General features: G+C 36.1%; 1 protein-coding gene across 2 annotated transcripts in view; it reads right to left on the reverse strand.

Annotated features, from left to right (window-relative positions):
* Window positions 1-19200, reverse strand: part of USP12 (ubiquitin specific peptidase 12) — an 83816-nt gene that overhangs the window by 26796 nt on the left and 37820 nt on the right. For both annotated transcript variants that reach the window (XM_037527069.2, XM_037527070.2), the window contains exons 2-3: window positions 13415-13495; window positions 2539-2752 (exon numbers count right to left, since the gene is read on the reverse strand). In XM_037527069.2, coding sequence (XP_037382966.1) covers window positions 2539-2752; window positions 13415-13495 — 295 coding nt within the window. The remainder of the gene's footprint in view (window positions 1-2538; window positions 2753-13414; window positions 13496-19200) is intronic.

Below are 19200 nucleotides of genomic sequence, written 5' to 3' on the forward strand. Positions count from 1 at the left end.
AACTTTAAAAACAAAAATTCATTACTAAATAGAAATTAAAATAGGTTCCCTCCAAGGGATATCAAAATGATTAGTAATACAAAACAAGAGTGGTTAAAACAATATGAAGCTAATATCTATTGAGAATATATAGAACATGAAGCTTCTTTTTCAGATGGAATGGAAAGAAATGGGTTTAAGAACAGTCCCACAGTAAAAGTTAATGGAATACTGAAATGGGTATTTTCCAGAGATTTAACATAAACCAGGAAACAAAGTCTCTGAAGGAGAGAAACTAACCTATTAAATCTTTGATTTCTATGCCCTACATAATCATTGGGAAAAAAATTCTAAACTCAAAGATGTATTTCAAAACATACTTTAAAATGCCAGAACCAACAAATAATAAAAATGCTTTTCTATTAAATATTGAAGTATAGAAAAATGAAATGAAAGTTATGAGAAGATTGGTATGGAATATTCATTCTGGAATCAGTCTCATTCGATAAAGTATTTAAGAAAGCTACTATGCATCAAATAGCCCCGCCTAAATACACAAAAATTTCAGAAAACATTGAACTATTGGTAAAAATATCTCAGCCTTGACAAATAAACTTACAAAGCCACTGGTATTTATTTTTTTTGTCACTGGTATTTAACCACACAGAACCTGAAACACAGTAACTTGAGCTCTGTGTTTAGCATGAGAGCCAACCTAAGTATTTTTAAAAAGCACTACACCTTAAAGATCATATTATGGACTGTATATACCCCCCCCTACATACAAAATTCATATGTGAAACCCTAATCCCCAAGTAATGCTATTTGGAGATGGCATCTTTGTTGGGTAATTTAGGTCTTGAGGGCTTATAAAAGGGACATAAGAAAGCTGGCTTTTCTTTCTCTTTCCACCATGCAGGAGAACAGCAAGAAGGAGGCCCTCATCATACAATGAATCTGCTGGCACCTTAACCTCAGAATTCTCAATCTCCAGAACTAAATGATTATTGTTTAAGTCACCTAGTCTGTTACTTTATTACAGCAGCCCAATCTAAAATAAAGCACATACATCATACTGAAGGTGGTCAAGATAAACTATTAAATGAAAAGGGGAATAGTATGTATTCTATGCAAAGTTTATGTTTCTGGTGTTGAATGCTTCTAAAACATTAATAAAATTGCTGAGAAAGGCTAGCACGCTCAATTTCTCTATAAACAAATTTTCTACCAGGACAAAATGTTTAGTTTCATATCATACAGACAAAAATAATGAGAAGACTTGAATCACTCAATTCACAGTGTAACAGAGTTGTATTTGGCTTTTTTTTTCCTTAAAGTTTTTAATTTTCTTACATCAGTGTTCATTTTTATACAGTTTCTCTCCTCAGGTGTAGTATTTAGCTTTCTTATAAACAGAAAATATTTAAAGATCTGTAATCTAAGAACGTAAACATGTTTTAGCTTTCATCAGGAGAAACAAAAAACATGTGTTTTTGCATGCAATTAATGCTCTATATTTGTACGTGGATGAAAAGAACAAATTTTTTAATGTGTGTTAAAGAAAAATAGCCTGTAATCATATTATTATGTTTGACGAAACGTGATCTGACCCAACAATGTCAACCGAGTTAAGGGAAGGACTGCCTTTCAGTGTATTTAATAACGAATCTTAAAAACTGCTCAAATCACAGGTCTGTGGCTATCCTTACTTTCTGCCTGATAAATAAGCAAACTAAAACTACCACTCAGTATTTTTTTACATAATGTTTGAAATGCTTACATTAAATGAAACTCAGAACTCTACATGTTATTAAAATCCCATTTCATTTTTACTGAGGTAGCATATATTATATTAGCGAGAACACTGGGCTTAGTTGTCTGGGAAAAAGAAATGTGGTATCCTCACTTCTCTGTTTCCTCAAGGAAAGTGAAGTAATATGTTCCAAAGCTAAGAGTTTGCTATGAAAATTAAATGGAAAATAATTTCAGAAAAAAAAAGTAAAGTCAGGCTTTCTTAATCACTGTTTTTAAAAGTGTAGGTGGGAATTAAAATTACCTACTCTAAGTCAGAAGGTTTGATTGTCTCTTCCCTTTCCCTAGGGTGTGACTCCTATAAGTCTTTGAGTTTCCCATTTTTCCCCCCAACGGCAAAAATGGGGGAAATAACACACTCTTTACGTGAGGTTATTATAATGATCAAATGAGTTACTATACATAAATGTATTATAAAAATAACAAATGAAAAATAATGTGGGAAAAAACTTCATTTTTGATACGAAAACCACATAAGCCATAAAAGAGTTCTCTTGTCCTGACAGAACTTGATCTTTGTACACCATACTTCAAACATGAATTACAGCTCATATTAATTACTGTTTAAGTACCTCCCCACTAAAGTAGCATTTTCTGAAAGACAAGAACATCGTCTTTGGTTTTACAATGATTAACATACTATCAGGCATAAAGAAGATGCTCAGTCAATGCTTCCTGAATTGTAGTATACTGTAATATTTAACCTTCCTCTTATGTAAGCAATACAGTAAGTAGTAGACAATTTACCATTTTCTTTCCGTAATCTTGTTATGAACTTCTTGGGAGGTATTACTCCAACTTTTTTCTTCTGAGTGGCTATGCTATGGAAGAGATCTGCTAAGCATGTAAGAAGGTTCTCCTTCTTCCTAGGTTGACTCTTGTATGCTAGAACTTTTTCCCGAAATGGACGACAAAAATAAAGTGCTTGAAGAACTGAATTGCAGTAGCACGTATTCCCAAACTAGAATAGAAAAAAAATGTTTTTGGTTAAATTTGGGGCAACACATTTTCAAGAGAAAGAATTTCCATGTGTATACTTGAGAGAACAGAAAGAGAAAAATTTTTATAATTCTCATAAATTGAAGGGTGTCTGAGTGTAGAAATAATTATTTTCACACTTAAATGGATACTTTAGGTATCAGTTTTAGGCTAAAATTGAAAGAAAATGTTTGCAGTAAATTTGGCCTTTATGAAAACTGATGCAAAGAACAATAAAGTATAGTTTGAATAGCAAGAGTACCTAAGATCCAGGATTCTGGATAATTTGTTCTTTTTAAATTCTCTCTCTTATTACAGTACAAGTTACACACTAAACATTCTATATATTTTAACAAATATTCATTTTAAAATATAGCTCAGTATAATTTTTTAAAAAGACAAAGGTGAATTTTTCTATCAGGTTTTTAGATACCATAAAGAAGGAGGGAAAATATCTTCTGAAATGTTAAATTAAAAACCATCAATGTGACAGCATTTCAGTGATTAAAAAATTGTGAAATGCCAGATCACATTATTCTTGATCTATTAGAAAGACAAAGACTTCAGCTACAGAGTTAGAACCTTCTCTCTTACTGGCCATGTGATCTAGAACTTAAAAAGCCTTTCTCTAAGAAGAGGAATAGAACAATGTCCACTTTCACTTATTTTATTCAACATAGTATCAGAAGATCTAGTTAGAGCAATCACACAAGAATAATAATAAAAGGCATACAAATTGAAAAGAAAAAATGTCACTAATTACTGATGACAAAATTTATATACAGAAAACCCTAAAAGATTCCACCAAAAACAATCAGAATAAGTGGATTCAATGAAGCCTAAAGATACACAGTCTAAAAATCTGCAGCATTTTTATACATCGATGACAATCAGAAAGAAATTAAAATAATTCTATTTATAATTGAATCAAAAGGCGTGAAATACGCAGGAATAAATATTAACCAAGGAGGCAAAAGACCTGTACACAAAAAATTACAAGACACTATTGAAAGAAACTGAAGACATAAGAAATGGAGAGATATTCCTTACGTAAGGTTTGAAGGGATTATTGGAACAAAGCAATCTACAGATTCAATGCAATCACTATCAAAATTTCAATGACATTTTTCACAGAAATAGAACAATTCTAAAATTTGTATGGAAGCACAAAAGACCCTGAATAGCCAAATCAATCTTAAGAAAGAACAATGGAGGGCCTCCACAGTGGCACAGTGGGCTGAGAGCTGCGCCATGAAGCTGTCTGCAGCCTCTGTAGTGCAGGTTCGATTCCCAGCCTCCTGGCCGGCCAGGGAGCAACCCACATGGCACCGCAGACCTCTCCTGCCTTGCCCGCTGCTCCCCTCAGCAGTGTCTTTGGTCCGCCTGCCTGTTCTCTTCCCCACTCTGTCTCTGGTGAATTCTCTCACCCTCCTGTACCTCTGGCCTGTACCCCAGTACTTGTATAAATAAATAAATCTTTAAAAAAAAAAAGAACAATGGAGGCATTATGCTCCCTGGCTTCAAACTATATTACAAAGTTAGAGTAATCAAAAGATATGGTATTGGCATAAAAGCAGATACAAAGATCAACAGAACAAAGTCCATAAATAAACCTATGCACATGTGGTCAATTAATTTTTGACAAAGGAGTCAAGAATATACAATGAGGAAAGGGAAAGCAAAAATAAAGAAGTGGAACTACATCAAATTAAAAACCTGCTGCACAAAAGAATACGCAATGTAACACGGACAGTTTGCTCAATAAATGGTGCTGGGAAAACTGGACCATCACATACAAAAAAATGAAACTAGACCACTACCTCTTGCTGTGCACAAAAATCAGCTCAAAATGGATAAAAGAACTGGACGTAAGACCTGAAACCATAAAATATATAGAAGAAAATACAGATAAAACACTATAAGACATACATCGCAATAACATCTTTAGACTTATCACCCAAAGCAAAAAAAGTCAAGGAAAAGATAAACACCTCGGATTACATACAGCAAAAGAGACATTAACCAAAACAGAGAGACACCCCACTGATGGGGAAAAAAATCTTTGCACTGCAGTCAACTGATAAGGGACTGATCACAAAGATATACAAAGAACTCAAATGACTCAACAAAAAACAAAATAAACAATCCAGTCAAGAAATGGGCAGAAGAATTTAAGACATTTCTCCAAAGAGGAAATGCAAATGGCCAACAGGCATATGAAAAAATGTTCACCATCCCTTATAATCAGGGAAATGCAAATCAAAACCACACTGAGATACCACCTTACATCAGTAAGAATGGCACATATCAAAAAAACAAGAAACGACAAATGTTGGCGAGAATGTGGTGAAAAAGGAACTTTCCTACATTGCTGGTGGGAGTGCAAACTGATCCAACCACTATGGAAAGCTGTCTGGAGGTTCCTCTGTCTACTAAAAACGGAGCTACCATATGACCCGGCAATTCCACTCCTGGGGATCTACCCAAAGGACACAAAAACACTAATTCAAAAGAACACCTGTACACCTATGTTTATTGCAGCACTATTCACAATAGGTAAAACCTGGAAACAACCCAAATGCCCAAAAATAGATGACTGGATCAAGATGTGGTATATACATACAATGGAGTATTATTCAGCAATCAAAAAAGATAAATTCATGCCATTCGCAGCAACATGGATGGAACTAAAAGGAATTATGCTCAGTGAAATAAGCCAGAAGGAAAAAAGAAAAATATCGGATGGTTTCACTTACAGCAGGTATGCAGGGGAACCAAATAAGACATCTGTGTAAAAAAATAACAGTACAAAATACAACAAAGCAAAACTAGACAATTATAAATCAGAGACATACTGCAGGGGAGAAGGAGGGAGAGGGATCAGAGGGAAGGAAGGAGGAGCACAGGGGACTGAGGTGATGGTGCACGGGTATGGCATTGGTGAAGGAAACTCTATGGGGACTACACCTTGGGGGGTGGGAAGCAAGTATTATTTAAAAATGAATAATGTGGTCTCACTCATAGCAGGAATCTAGAAAACTTAAATAGCAGGAATCTAGAAATCTTAACTAGCAGGAATCTAGAAATCTTAAATCTTAAATCAGGAATCTTAAATAAGGGACCAAGAAAATGAATAACTATAAGAAAGTGAAAATCAAAATCAACAAACAACCATGAACCAGAGACACTCTATGAGGGGTGGGGAGCAGGGAGGGGAGGGATTGGGGTCAGAATAAGGGGATTGCAATTGTATGGGGAATATAAAAATAAAATTCATAATAAAAAATGAATAATTTAAAAATTAAAAAAAATAAAATGAAAAGCTTAAAAAAATAAAAAGCTTTTGTACAGTAAGGGAAATCAACAAAATGAAAAGGCAACTTAAAAATGGGGAAAATATTTGCAAATGATATAACTGACAAAGAATTAACATCCAAAATATATTAAGAACTCATATAGTTCAAGTGCAAAAACCAAACAATCCAATTTAAAAGTGGGTAAACAATCTGAACAGACATTTTCACAAAGACACATGGCCAAGAGGTACATGAAAAGATGTTCATCACTAACCATCTAAGAAATAAGCATCAAAACCATGTGATATCATCTCACACCTGTTTGGATGATTATTATCAAAACAACAAGAAATTTCATGTTTTGGTGAGGCTATGGAAAAAAAGGGAATCTTTATGTTTTGTTGGTAGGAATGTAAACTGGTGCAGTAACCATGAAAAACACTTTGATTCCACAAAAGTTAAAAACAGAACTACCCATTTTACTTGTGCATAGTTATATCCCTATTTTTTTGTTTTCGCTGAAAAATACTAATATTTAGATGAGTGTAATGAGACTGACTACACCCATCTGCAAACTGTGGGTTATAGATGGAATATAGTGATGTGACACGCTGATTTCTCTTCAGTTATTTGGAGATGTGGTTCTAATAAAAATCAAAGATGTAAAAGACAGTTTTCACAAAGATCCAGATATAGGTCCAAGTGAAAAGTAAAGACAGTCTTTACTTGTTAATTATGGTATTAAGATTATGATCCTTTCTACCCTGTTTGAAGTCACTTAGGAAATTCCTGCCTTGAGAGCAGCACAGCATGGTAACTAAGCATATATCGTCTAAAGCCACACTGTATAGTTCAAAATCTGGTGGTTCAGCTGACTGACATTGGGGAAGTATTGAATCAATCTGTTCATGAGTCTCCTCACCTATAAAACGGGGTTTGTGATAACCCTACCTCTTAGAATCATGTAAAGATTTAACTGAATAATCTGTATGAAGCACTTAGATAGTAAATTATCACTACGTAGTTATTTCTGAAACAATCTTTTAAAATTATTTGTCCACTGAAGAATAAGATTAATTGAAATTAGATGAAATAATCTCTAAATCTACATTTAAATTTTAATAGTTTGCAATAGCATAAATGAATAAAAGAGGATGATAATATCAACTCTTTAGAACTGTGGAACTTGAAGTAACATAGGCCCATTTCACCCATTCAGAGAGTATGGGTGCCAGTATTACCCATTTATTAAGAATGAGCAAAGCTTAATCTAAAATGAAAGCTGTCTTTCATTTTAGATTAGAAAAACACTAGAAATTCTATTATTTTCTTCTCCTAATACCCCAATGGATTATCTTACATATTTCATTCTGAGACTACAGATTTTAACGACCATTATGTCAACAGTTTTGCCTCTTAAAAATGTTTCAAAATACTTAAATACTAGTGCCCTATGTTTCAAAATACTTAAATATTTTGTACCACTACCACAGTTCCTTATCCAATGAATCTCCTCTCCCAAAAGAAGGTCCTTCTCCCCTGACCACAGTTTCTGTTTAGATGGCCCTGTTTAACTACACTGTATTCCACATTACCTATGCCCACCACCCTCACTACAGCAATGTAAACCTAATAAAAAAGCATCCTTCCATTTTTCTACTGGACATCCATTCCTGACCCCATGCCCTTACTCAAACTGCCTGATGCTTCCTTACAGGAAATGACTTCTCTATTACACAAATTCTATAGGATAGTCAATCACAAGACCTTTATATAAGTGGCAACCAAGTCAGAGAGTACATGAGACAGTTATTTTATCAGATTTAATGTGGAAATTCTCTGGGACCTCTGATAATGTAAACCTCAACTAACCTATGGCCATTGGGTTGAGAGAAACTACATGAGAATGAAATAAATGCAAAAGAAAATAGAACCAAGAGATATTTTTATAGTTAACTTTACAACCACAAATGAAGTTTCATTTTTATATCTTTCTCCTCCATAATGGTGCCTGAATCCAGAATTCCAACTAATAAATGCTGGCAATTCATGCTAAACAGTTTTTTTATAAGATGTTCTAGGAACACAATACTAATTTTATAATGAAGATTTTGAGACAATTCACATTCCATAGTAGCCTCACAAATATATATTGAATCCAACATACTGTGTGTTGGGGTTTATATTATAAATTTAATATAGAACCACACAATGAAAAAGGGAAAAGGCTATTAAGAGTATAGGCTGCACAAAAAAAGTAGCAAAAAGATACTACTAGTTTAAATCACTCTCTATTATCAAGTTTAATAATATAAGTACTCATTAGCGCAATATAAAGGAGAAAGGCAATCTGGTTTATCAGATTAAAACAATTTGTTTTTAAAGAATCTAGGTGACTATGAACAACTAACATGTACGTGGGATATTTTACAGCAAAAGCTTCAAAAACCCCACTGCCTGCTCGAGATGGTCTCCAAAAAACTACACCATGTTAGTATTGCTCTGACTTTTATAACATCAAGAATATTAATGGGCCCACAGGAGATAAACCAATAGGCAATCCCCCACTCTACATACTAAACAAATTATAGTAATGGACACCAAAATTATCATTCATTAAGAATAAACTGCCATAAAAGCTATCATTTGTGATACTATTTTTCCAAGATAAAAATATCTGCAACTGAAAATAATGGAAAATAGATTGCCATTAGCAATGCTGAGTCACCACTCTGTTGAATTTCCTGCTAGGTTAATTAAACTGTGGTTATTTTTCTTTTCTCCATTAAAAAAAATAAAAGGCTTATTTTCTAGTCCCTCAAACACATGTATTATTTCCCAATGGCAAGTGCTATCGAGTGATTGTACCACTCAATGGTCGGAAAAAGGGATTCAATCAGGCAGGTCTAACAGGAACTCTTTTCAGCATGTACTTTTCGTAATGAACCTGGAAATGCATACTTAGCTAAGAACAGATTGGTGAAAAAACACAAAATCCAACTGTTTGAAAAAAATAACACAAAGTTTCTGAGAGAAACTTTCATTATTTCATACATTCCAGGGTTGTTTACAACATTTCTTGGCAGACAGGTAGAGGGAAGGAGGAAAAAGTTAAAACGCTGATATGTAAGCGACATTCTCCCACCTCAAAAAGTTCCCACCTTAATTTTTAAGGGATTACTATAGTGTGCTAACTCCACAAATAAACAAAGAGCTGAGGGAAATGAAACAGAAGAGTAGTAATTTAAGAGTTGAGCAACAGGACTTACAGAAAAGGTTAAGGTATAGAACACAGTTACAAAACAGCCTGAGAGTATACATCACAGAAAAAGTTAATTACTGTACTAGTTCTGCTACATCTACTCTGAGCACCAATTCATTTCTGAGTGCAATTCCAGATGTTCAATCATCCAGAGTCCTGGTTACTTTAGAGACTGCAATTCTTTATCAAAATAACTAGGCAAAGAGTCCAGAAACTCTTGTTTCTGTTAAACAAATGAATCTTTAGCTAGGGCAAAGACAAAACTTCCTCTGAAAGTTTCTTCCTAACTTTTCTCCCTCCTGCTTCTCTTGACTTTAAATTTCTGTTACTCAGCTTCAAGGAGAAGCACAAATACTACCCTCTTGATTTTAGACTGATCTACACAGTACTAAAAATGGTATCTTCTCAGAAACCCTTGTTTTTTTAGCACAATTGACATGATATTTTGACACTGACATCAGGGTTAAGTTAGAAACAACATGACAATAGACAAAATATTTTAGAGCTTTAGAAGTAATTTTATATGATTTTATCTAAGACAATATTTTTTATTTGTTCAGACGCTATCTACAAAAAAATTAACACACAAAAAAGGAGAGACTGGAATATTTACACTGGAGAAGGTTAAAGGTAAAATAGTTCTAATAGTTCTAAAAAATACTTTTGTTTTAAAGAAAATAAGCTCTTCTGGGATATCATCAAGTATGCAAAACTTCACTAAAGACACATATCAACCTTTGGAGTTCTGCTCCTAAGAGTGGTAGCCACAGGGAAGCAATAATGAGACTGAAGAAACAGGTTTTGCCATCTTCGGAATTCAAATGAGGCCAAAGATCCTAAACATTCTGTATGAAAGTAGACTATTTTTGATATTAGGAGTGCAAGCCAAACATCTCATTAAGCAAGAGAAAACTGAATATATTAATTTAACTCAACTCCCCATGAAACCTCAATAAAAGGACAGTGAAAGAACAGATTATGGATAAACTCAAAAGGCCAAAGACAACAACCACAGACTTAGATGACAGTGAATTTATAGAAGAGGACAGATGGAGAAAAAGAACAAGCCCATGTGCCTATAAGGAACGGATAACTGACAAAGAAACTGACTCACCTTTGAAGGCTCTGGATTTTTTTGTCTGCTTTTGAGGTCAGGGTGGAGAAGAGAACATCTAAAAACACAAGTCTGATAACAAATTTTTGAAAGGACCCTAGGCACTTAACTTGTCTTCATTCCCTATCAGAGAAGTTCAACAGCAGACTGACACAGCATTGAGGCACTGAGCAGGAACAGACTGGAGGAGTCCACCAGAAAATAAAGAGCCCAGAGAAAATGTTATAACTACTGAAAGTTTGCCCCCCCCCACCCCACACACTTTTTTTTTTTTTAAGCCTGTTTTGCCAGAGGACCAAGCCTAAAGTGAAACCCAAGGCAGACAAGCTTCTCCCATAATATAAGAAGCCCTAATCAGTTTTCAGACCTTCACTTTTATTTATGAATGAAATTTAAGGAAATTTCCACTAGGAAAGACAAAAGTTTAAAACTGGGGAGAGAAATGACCTAAGTCATAATAACAATCCAGTAAACACAAGAAAATCTCAGAACAATGAAATTATAAATAATATTTAAAGGAAAAAGAAGCAGCAAGCATTGGTGCCTCCACGAAACAAGATCAAAAAAATAAAAGTAATATTCTGAAATAAAAGGTACAAAGCACTGGACAAAAAAAGTTGAATAATCTAAAATGTAAAATAAAAATGCACATGATAAAAGTGGGAGAAGAAAAAGAGAAATCAATCTAAGTGTTTCAAAGTGCAACTAATAGTGTCTCAAGAAAGACAAAATAGAGAAATCATTTTGATAGTAAGGAAATTATCCAAAAAATAGTATCAGAAATGCTCAAGAACTGAAAGAAGTAAATCATCAATCTGAATAGACCATAATACTCAAATTAATAGCAGAAGGGAGACCAAGACACATCATGAAATTTCAGAGCATTGTTGAAAGAGAATATTCTAAAATTTCCCCCAAATTTTTCTGTTTTGTTTTGGAGGAGGCACATACAGATCCAGAGATCAAGAATCAGAACTGGGGCCTCCCTGGTGGGGCAGAGGTTAAGTCTCAGCACTGTCACCTTTATAGCCGGAGTTTGATCCCTGGCCAGGGAGCTAACCCATATACAGTGCAGCAGACCTCTCCTGTCTCACCCACTGATCCCCTTGCAACGTATTTCAGTTGATCTGCCAGTTGTGTTCCCCACTCTGTCTCTGGTGAAACCACTCATCCCCCTGCACCTCTGGCCTACACCCCAGTTCTTATATGCATAAATAAATAAATCTAAAAAAAAAAGATATCAGTCCTCTCAACAGCAAAAGAAGATGAAGGAATGCTAGGATATGTATCTAGTCATAACGCGACCAAAACTTTTTTTAATTTTTTTTTTTTCATAGAAGAACTAGGATGTAGGCCAGAGGTGCAGGGGTTAAGAGGATTCACCAGAGATAAAATTCAGAGTAGAACAGGCAGATTTACTGAAATACACTGCTGAGGGGAGCAGTAGACGAGAGAGGAGAGGTCTGCTCTGCCATGTGGGTTAGCTCAGTGACCAGGGATCAAACTCAGTTGTGATGGGCTGAGCCTTACCCGTAGGCCAGCAGGGAGGCCCATAACCAAGACACAGGTTGTCAAAGTTTTTGCCCCATGCACACTTCCTACAGAAATTATAGAATGTGTTCCACAAAGCAAAGGAGAAAACCAAGAAAGTAGATAGGACCTAGAGAAAGAGAAAAGTCAAAGGAATCTTCAGGGTGATGGGGGTGTCAGTGGGGAGAGTACGGCCACCAGCAAAGGCTGACGAACAGGAGACAGACTCCAGAGGGCACAGGGATGGGAAAGGAGGGTTAAAGGGGATGACACAGTGGAAACTGAGAAGCTCATCTTAGGTGTTTTTGTTTTGATTTTTCCTTTTGTAAGTTCTGTTGAAGACTTTTGGGAAGAACAAATTAAAATTAAGGACATAGAAAAATAGACATGATTAAGTCCATATTGGGAAAATGGGGAAAAGTGAAATTGGGGGGATGTTTGACAGGGATGGTGGTAGAAGGGAGCTAAATTTCTTCTCTACTGTAACTGTAACAGACTCTCAGTAGATTTATTTTTAATACCATTACAGCATTTTATAAGAGTAATTCCAGAAAAGATAGCCAGGGTAGTAATAAATGTAGTCTTCTCTGGGGAAGGGCAGAACAGGGCAGAGTCTGCTGATTCTATGTTAGAAATGTAGTATACTTACAGAGAAGATTCCTAAGCTAGGAAAATATATACACACTAACTGCTTTCCTCAAATCACATAAGAAATCTCATACATCATAATTACACACTAGTACTTAGTGACATCAAATTGTTCAATAGCATATACAAGTATGCTATCACCAATATTTTAAAACACTCGCCATGGACTCACCTTAGCAATACAGTACAACAGCACGAAACTAAACTACCATGACAATTATATCATGCAAATTTGTGTTGTTTTCGGATGACTGAGAAAAGAGTTAAAAATTCTAAAGAAAATCTTCCAAAGCTTTAATAATCTACAATTATGAAAATTATTTCCACAAGATTGGGACTTTTGTGTATGTGTGATGTTTTATCCTTTTTATCTCTACTACCAGAAAAATGACTGAAGTAAATTGACAAAGACTCCAGAGACACAAGGAGGCAGTAACAAAACTGTACATACACCTATCTGCACATCTAGAACACTTATATTTAGACATTTAAATAGTTCTCAAAGAAAAGAAGATATGTGGTATAGGCCATGTGAAATTCAGATTATGAGAAAAGGCTGACACACAAAAGAAAACAATCAGGCTGACAAATTAGAAACTATTCTGAGACTCTTAAGACTTCAGACAACTTTGTTTCCATTAAAGATAATTCTAAAATTCCAAATCAAAGTTTTTTGGCATTAAGTCTACTGTTACAAATAAACAACTTTCCTTTAATAAGTTACAAAATGCATTCATCATCTTTAAAACTACTTTCAACCTTAACTTTGATAGCTAAGTATCAATATATACTTACATTGACTAATCCAAAATAGTGCTCATTGACTGGAAACTGTTCTGGACCAATCTCTTTCTCTAATGCCGAGGCATTGGCGCCCTATAAAATGAAAAACAAAAATTTCAGTATTTATAGTACTTTCATAATGTTGTCACATTCACATTTATACACATACCACAGAGACATCCGCTAAAAAACTATGTTTTAAATAGCACATAGTGTATATAAAATATCACATTGCAAATGGGGTGGAAGAATGTACATTACACATACTGGAATCCAGACTGGGAGAGAGCTAGGATATGGAATTGGGGGTGAAAGATTAAAAGGATAAAGTAAAATGTAATCCCATGAAAAAGGGTCTTGTGCAGACTATAATCATGGTCATGGTCTCAGAAACAAGATCAACTCAGGTCTGTGCATCTGACAAAAGTGAGGGGGAACCAAAACTTTTGAGGACCATAACACAGACACTACTAAATGGCCTCTGAAACAGTTTGAATGGGAATGAGAGCAAATTTGAAGGCATGGTAATGTTGCATATGTTTACTTGAAAATCTCCCTAAAAACATACTACCAGATAATAACTTATACATTATAAAATACCCAAACACCACCTTGAATACTACTTTGCAGAACCAGATACAAGACAGCGAACAAACACTACCACCATAGGCACACTGGCCATACCACCTTGGTGTGCAGATGCCCCTCCTGCTGTTCTGACTGAGCTCCATTCCTGAACCTAGGAAGCCCAGAACCTGACAAGATACTACACCCTCAACTTCCTAATGAGTCCAACCTGAAAAACGTTGATTAAAGGGTGGGATCAGTGGTCAAGTTCCACAAATACAAGGCCATTTCTTCTAATACCCTCCAGTCATCCAGCACTGTATAATACACTATACTGTCTTTATTTAGGAACTAATTTTAGGCTTAATAGAAAATCTTGATATAATCACTGATTCACAGATGCTATTTATTTCTAAATTTGGCTATCAATTAACTCTTTTATAACAACATCAAATTATAGCAACAGCAAGTTCCAGTGAACAAAACTATCTTGGTGGAAATGTTACAAGTCCCACTCCCCATCTCCATCAACTCAAGTACTTTGTTACAAAAGCTCCTCAAATATATTGAAAACTAGCCATAAGTCCAGATACTGGTTTACTCAAATGACTACAACCACTTCCTGACAAATAAAGAAAAAGTGTTGTAATCCAAAATGTAACATTTATGTGAAACAACAAAATGTGAATAAAGCTTTCTGGCCCTTCCTGTTACAGAGGCATCTCCACAAAAGGGGGAGGTGCATCTCAGCACAGTAGGGCACCATCTGTCCTGCCCCCACTTACATGCAGCAACCATGGACAAGTCCAGATATGCCACACAGTGAAGCTACTGGGATCTAGGGCAAGAGCTGAGCAGCCACCACACAAGAAGGCAGGCAGAGACCTCTACTTCTGAAAACCCAACTTCCACCCAGGTACAGCTGGGAAGGAGAGTCTTGGAAGAGAGACACATGGGGAGGCAGGTAATGGTTATCTTGATTTGTACTTCAATTTTGTCCCTTTGGTCCCAGATTTGTCTAGCCTCTTTCGCCCCTTCCCTGTGTTTCTCTGCCAGAAGGTGCATTAGACTTGTGGTAAGCTTTCAGGCCCCAGTGGTCCCACTTAGAGCCAACACTATGGCTAGATATTTACCCACAGGGGGATAGGTAATTTGGGATGTTTCATTGGGAAACTATTACTCTCTTCCCTCTCTAGGCACAATAAAGATCTTTTCACACTAAGATTCTGCTTTGCCTTTGTGTATATGGATAGCCAGAACCCTTCAGAGCTTGCAATTTGGGGGGTCTATGAGTATCCCTCAGCCTCACACTAATATCATGATGAATAAGAACAGAACAACATGAATGTTCTCGCTCTCCAGTGTAATACAAGCACATGCCACATGCACACACTGTATTTTAAACACATCTCGCCATAGCCTGCTTGTCCCCATCTACTTTCATGTATTGCTTAGAAAGCTATTCCCCCACCCCTTGTCCTATTGTAGTTTTGACTGTGGGTCACTGGCTTCAAAGTTAGTAGCTTCTCTGTGCCTCAGTTTCCTAATTGTAAAAGGAAATGTCACCAACTACTGTACAGTGTAGATACATGAGTTTAAACTTTTGCAAAAGTATCATGTGGTGTCTTGGTCATAAGCAGGCATCCATAAATATTGTTTCTCTTTTCCCCTTCCCAACAATCCCAAAAAGCTGCTCTCATGAGCCAGGAAGTCTCCTCCAGCTCCAAGTTTACCTGTTGAGTTTTCAAGTTAAGTCTTTACACAAATTAAAGTTTTCATGGCTAGGGCCCTCTCTGATGATGCAAGGGGTTAAGCAGAGCACTATGAAGCAATCCACAGCCTCTGCAGCATGAGTTCAATCCCCGGCTGACCAGGGAGCAACCCACATGGCACAGACCTCTCCTGTCTTGTCCGCCGCCCCCCTCAGCAGTGTATTTCATCAGTCTGCCTGTTCTGTTCCCCACCATGTCTCTGGTGAATCCTCTCACCCTCCCACATCTCTGGCCTGTACCCCAGCTCTTGTATGCATAAATAATCTTAAAAAATAAAAATAAATAAAGTTTTCATGGCTAAATATGTTTAGGAAACTGAAAGCCTAGGTAATTTCTAAAGTCTTTTCTAAATCAACATTCTATTATTTCCAATCACTTTATCAACACTTCTAAGGACATGACTACATTAACGTAAAATTCCAGGAAATTCAAGCCAACCAATATATGCCAAGCAAAACAATTTAACATGGAGATAATTATTGTGATAGATGGAGTAAAGGTAACATAGGGAAACAGAAATTACAAAGGAAGAATGGAATTTACTTTATGATAGCTTCAGTTAAAGTGCAACATAGTAGCTTACACCTTACCACAGGTAGTTCTGCTATGCAGCAGATTCTATGAATGCAAGAGGATACTTTTAGGGCATTCAAGATTTTCTCTGAAGAAATGATCAAAGCACATCCCTATCTCGCTAAATGCACACTACAAAAGCAAAGAGTATCTGCTATGCAAATCCAGTTTCTGGTGAGTGGGTTTTTTAATGTGTTTTTAAAAATCACAGTTAGATGTAAGTGGTGAAAACCAACTACCAAGCTAAGATTTTGCTGTACGATTTCTAGTTTCTTTAGGAGACTGCTCAGACATTAAACCTTGAATTTTTTTTGTCCAAGTCTAACAAACTATTATATCATGTCTAACAAACTACTATATCATGTCAGCGATCAATCAAGTACCCCAAGATTTAAATTAAAACTTAAGCCAAAATCCAAGCATAATTGTTCTAAACAATTTTACATTCCTACATTTAAGAAATATGATGGGGGGGCATTAGGGAGGGGTGGGAAGAAGAAGAACAAGAGTCAAAATAAGGGAGGGATGCAATTGTATGGGCAATATAACTAAAATGAAAATGCATACATTGTACAAAGATGAAAAATGATGTAAGAATTATATAAAATAAAATATTAAAAAAGGAAAAAAAATATGATCTGTTATAATTAATAATGGTTTCTGAAATTAGTGATTATAAAGGGGAGGAATTGTGCTCAGTTAAGAATTTTTGCTCAAAAGCTTTCAGCGGTATCAGGATTCATTTGTTTTGTCTGATTACATAACATGCACAATACATTTTTTTCTGTTTTGCCTTAATTTTTTAACTTAAATTAACAATTAGATCATTGCCTACTAATACAGAATTCATTATGAAAAGAAATTACTCATGGCCCCACCCCTTGAAAAAACAAACAAAAGATATAAGAATTTTAAATTTAAAAATTAATAGTTTACTGGGTTTTTAGAGAAAATAGAGTCTGCAAAAACAAACAAAAGTAATGGTGGAATGGCAAATGTCAAAGACGGATTTCACTTAAAAGTATTTGCCAACACTAGTGAGTGACCTTTAGACTCTCATTCTGACAACTGAATGAAATGGAGAACAGGAAAAACCAGAGCTAAAACATAGGGTCCAGCCAAGAAAGAAACACCTACAGAAGACATTGATGCTAGGATCTGGAAGGAACTATATCTTCAGTCAAAGGGAGAATTAAAAAAAAAAAACCTGTACCACAGGAAACTTGCCTGTCTTACCCTTAGCACTGGGGCAGAGGGTAGAAATAAATATCTCCCTAAAATTCATAATCACAAGTTGGCCCTCGTCAAGTTTGTGACCCAGATTCACACAAGTTACATGATTTTTTAAAAATCCACCTCAAGCAGGGAATTTAACTCAAAGAGATTCAAGTTGATAGTGCCCTCTCCTCTTCCACCCCACAAGTGGCAGGATTACAAATTTGCCAGGGGAAAGAAAAAAAACAGCTTTTGCCCACCCCACAATTAAATGCCAAAAATAAAATTTCAACACATTTGAGTTCATAGTGTAAATATCATATACATACACAAAAACAACAGGAAAACAAAGTGTCATGAATAGAAGCACAGACAGCAGAATTAGACTCTTAAATATCACAACTATTTCAGGTATAATACAAAAGAAATGTTTAATATGTGCCAAGAAATAACAAATGCTTGATTATAAAAACAAAGACTCTAAGGCCTTAAGGCTTAAGCTGAATTTCTAAAGAACCTAATAAATTTCCAAATATAAAAATTATAAAATTTACAACAAATAAAATCAGACAGGGCTTCCCCGGTGACGCAGTGGTTGAGCGCTGGGTTGCGAAGCTGCCCACAGCCTCTGCATCGCCAGTTCGATCCCCGGCCAGCTGGCGAGGGTCCCACATGGCACGCAGACCTCTCCTGCCGCCCGCTGCTCCCCTCAGCAGTGTATTTCATCAGTCTGCCTGCTCTGCTCTCCACTCTGGCTCTGGTGAATTCTCTCACCCTCCCGTGCTTCTGACTGTACCCAGAGCTTGTATAAATAAATAAATAAAAATCTTAAAAAAAAAAAAAAATCAGACACTTGGGGGCCTTCCTGGTAGCCTAGGGGTTAAATCTCAGGGCTATCACCACAAAAGCCCATGGCAACACCCTGAGTTCAATCCCCAACCAGCAAGCTAACCCACATATAGTGCATCAGACCTCTCCTGTCTTACCTGCTGCTCCCCTTAGCAATGTATTTCAGTAAATCCATCTATTCTGCTCCCCACTCTGTCTCTGGTGAAACCTCTCACCCCCCACCTCCGCACCTAGGCCTACACCAGAGTTCGACGCAGAAATAAAATCTTTAAACAAAAAAAAAAGACACTCAATGGTTAACTATAGTTAAAAAAAAAATCAGTGCATGCCAAGAAGCTGGGAAGAGGGTGAAACAGGATTAGGATTTTCATAGTATCTGTGAAAATACAGATACTATACTGACAGATACATTTCATTATACATTTGCCCAAATCCACAGAGTGTACAACACTAAGAATAAACTGTAATGTACATTTTGGGCTTTGGGTAATTATGATGTGGAAATGATCATAACGGGGATGGCTCTGCCTGTGTAGGGAAAAAGGATGTATAGGAAATCTCTGTACATTTCCCTCAATTTTATAAACCTAAAGAACTCTAAAAAAATTGTTAATAAAGATAATAAATCAAAGGAAAAAAAGAAAATAACTAAATAGTTATATTTAATAAGAAGCATGGTTAAGGGCTTCCCCGGTGGCACAGCGGTTGAGCACTGGGTTGCAAAGCTGCCCGCAGCCTCTGCAGCACCGGTTCAATCCCTGGCTGCTCCCCAGCCACCGAAGGAGGGTCCCACATGGGGCGCAGACCTCTCCTGCCACCCGC

This window comes from Talpa occidentalis, unplaced genomic scaffold (genome assembly GCF_014898055.3).
Source record: "Talpa occidentalis isolate TD23 unplaced genomic scaffold, MPIMG_talOcc4v2.1 talOcc4.5, whole genome shotgun sequence".
Classification (NCBI taxonomy): domain Eukaryota; kingdom Metazoa; phylum Chordata; class Mammalia; order Eulipotyphla; family Talpidae; genus Talpa; species Talpa occidentalis.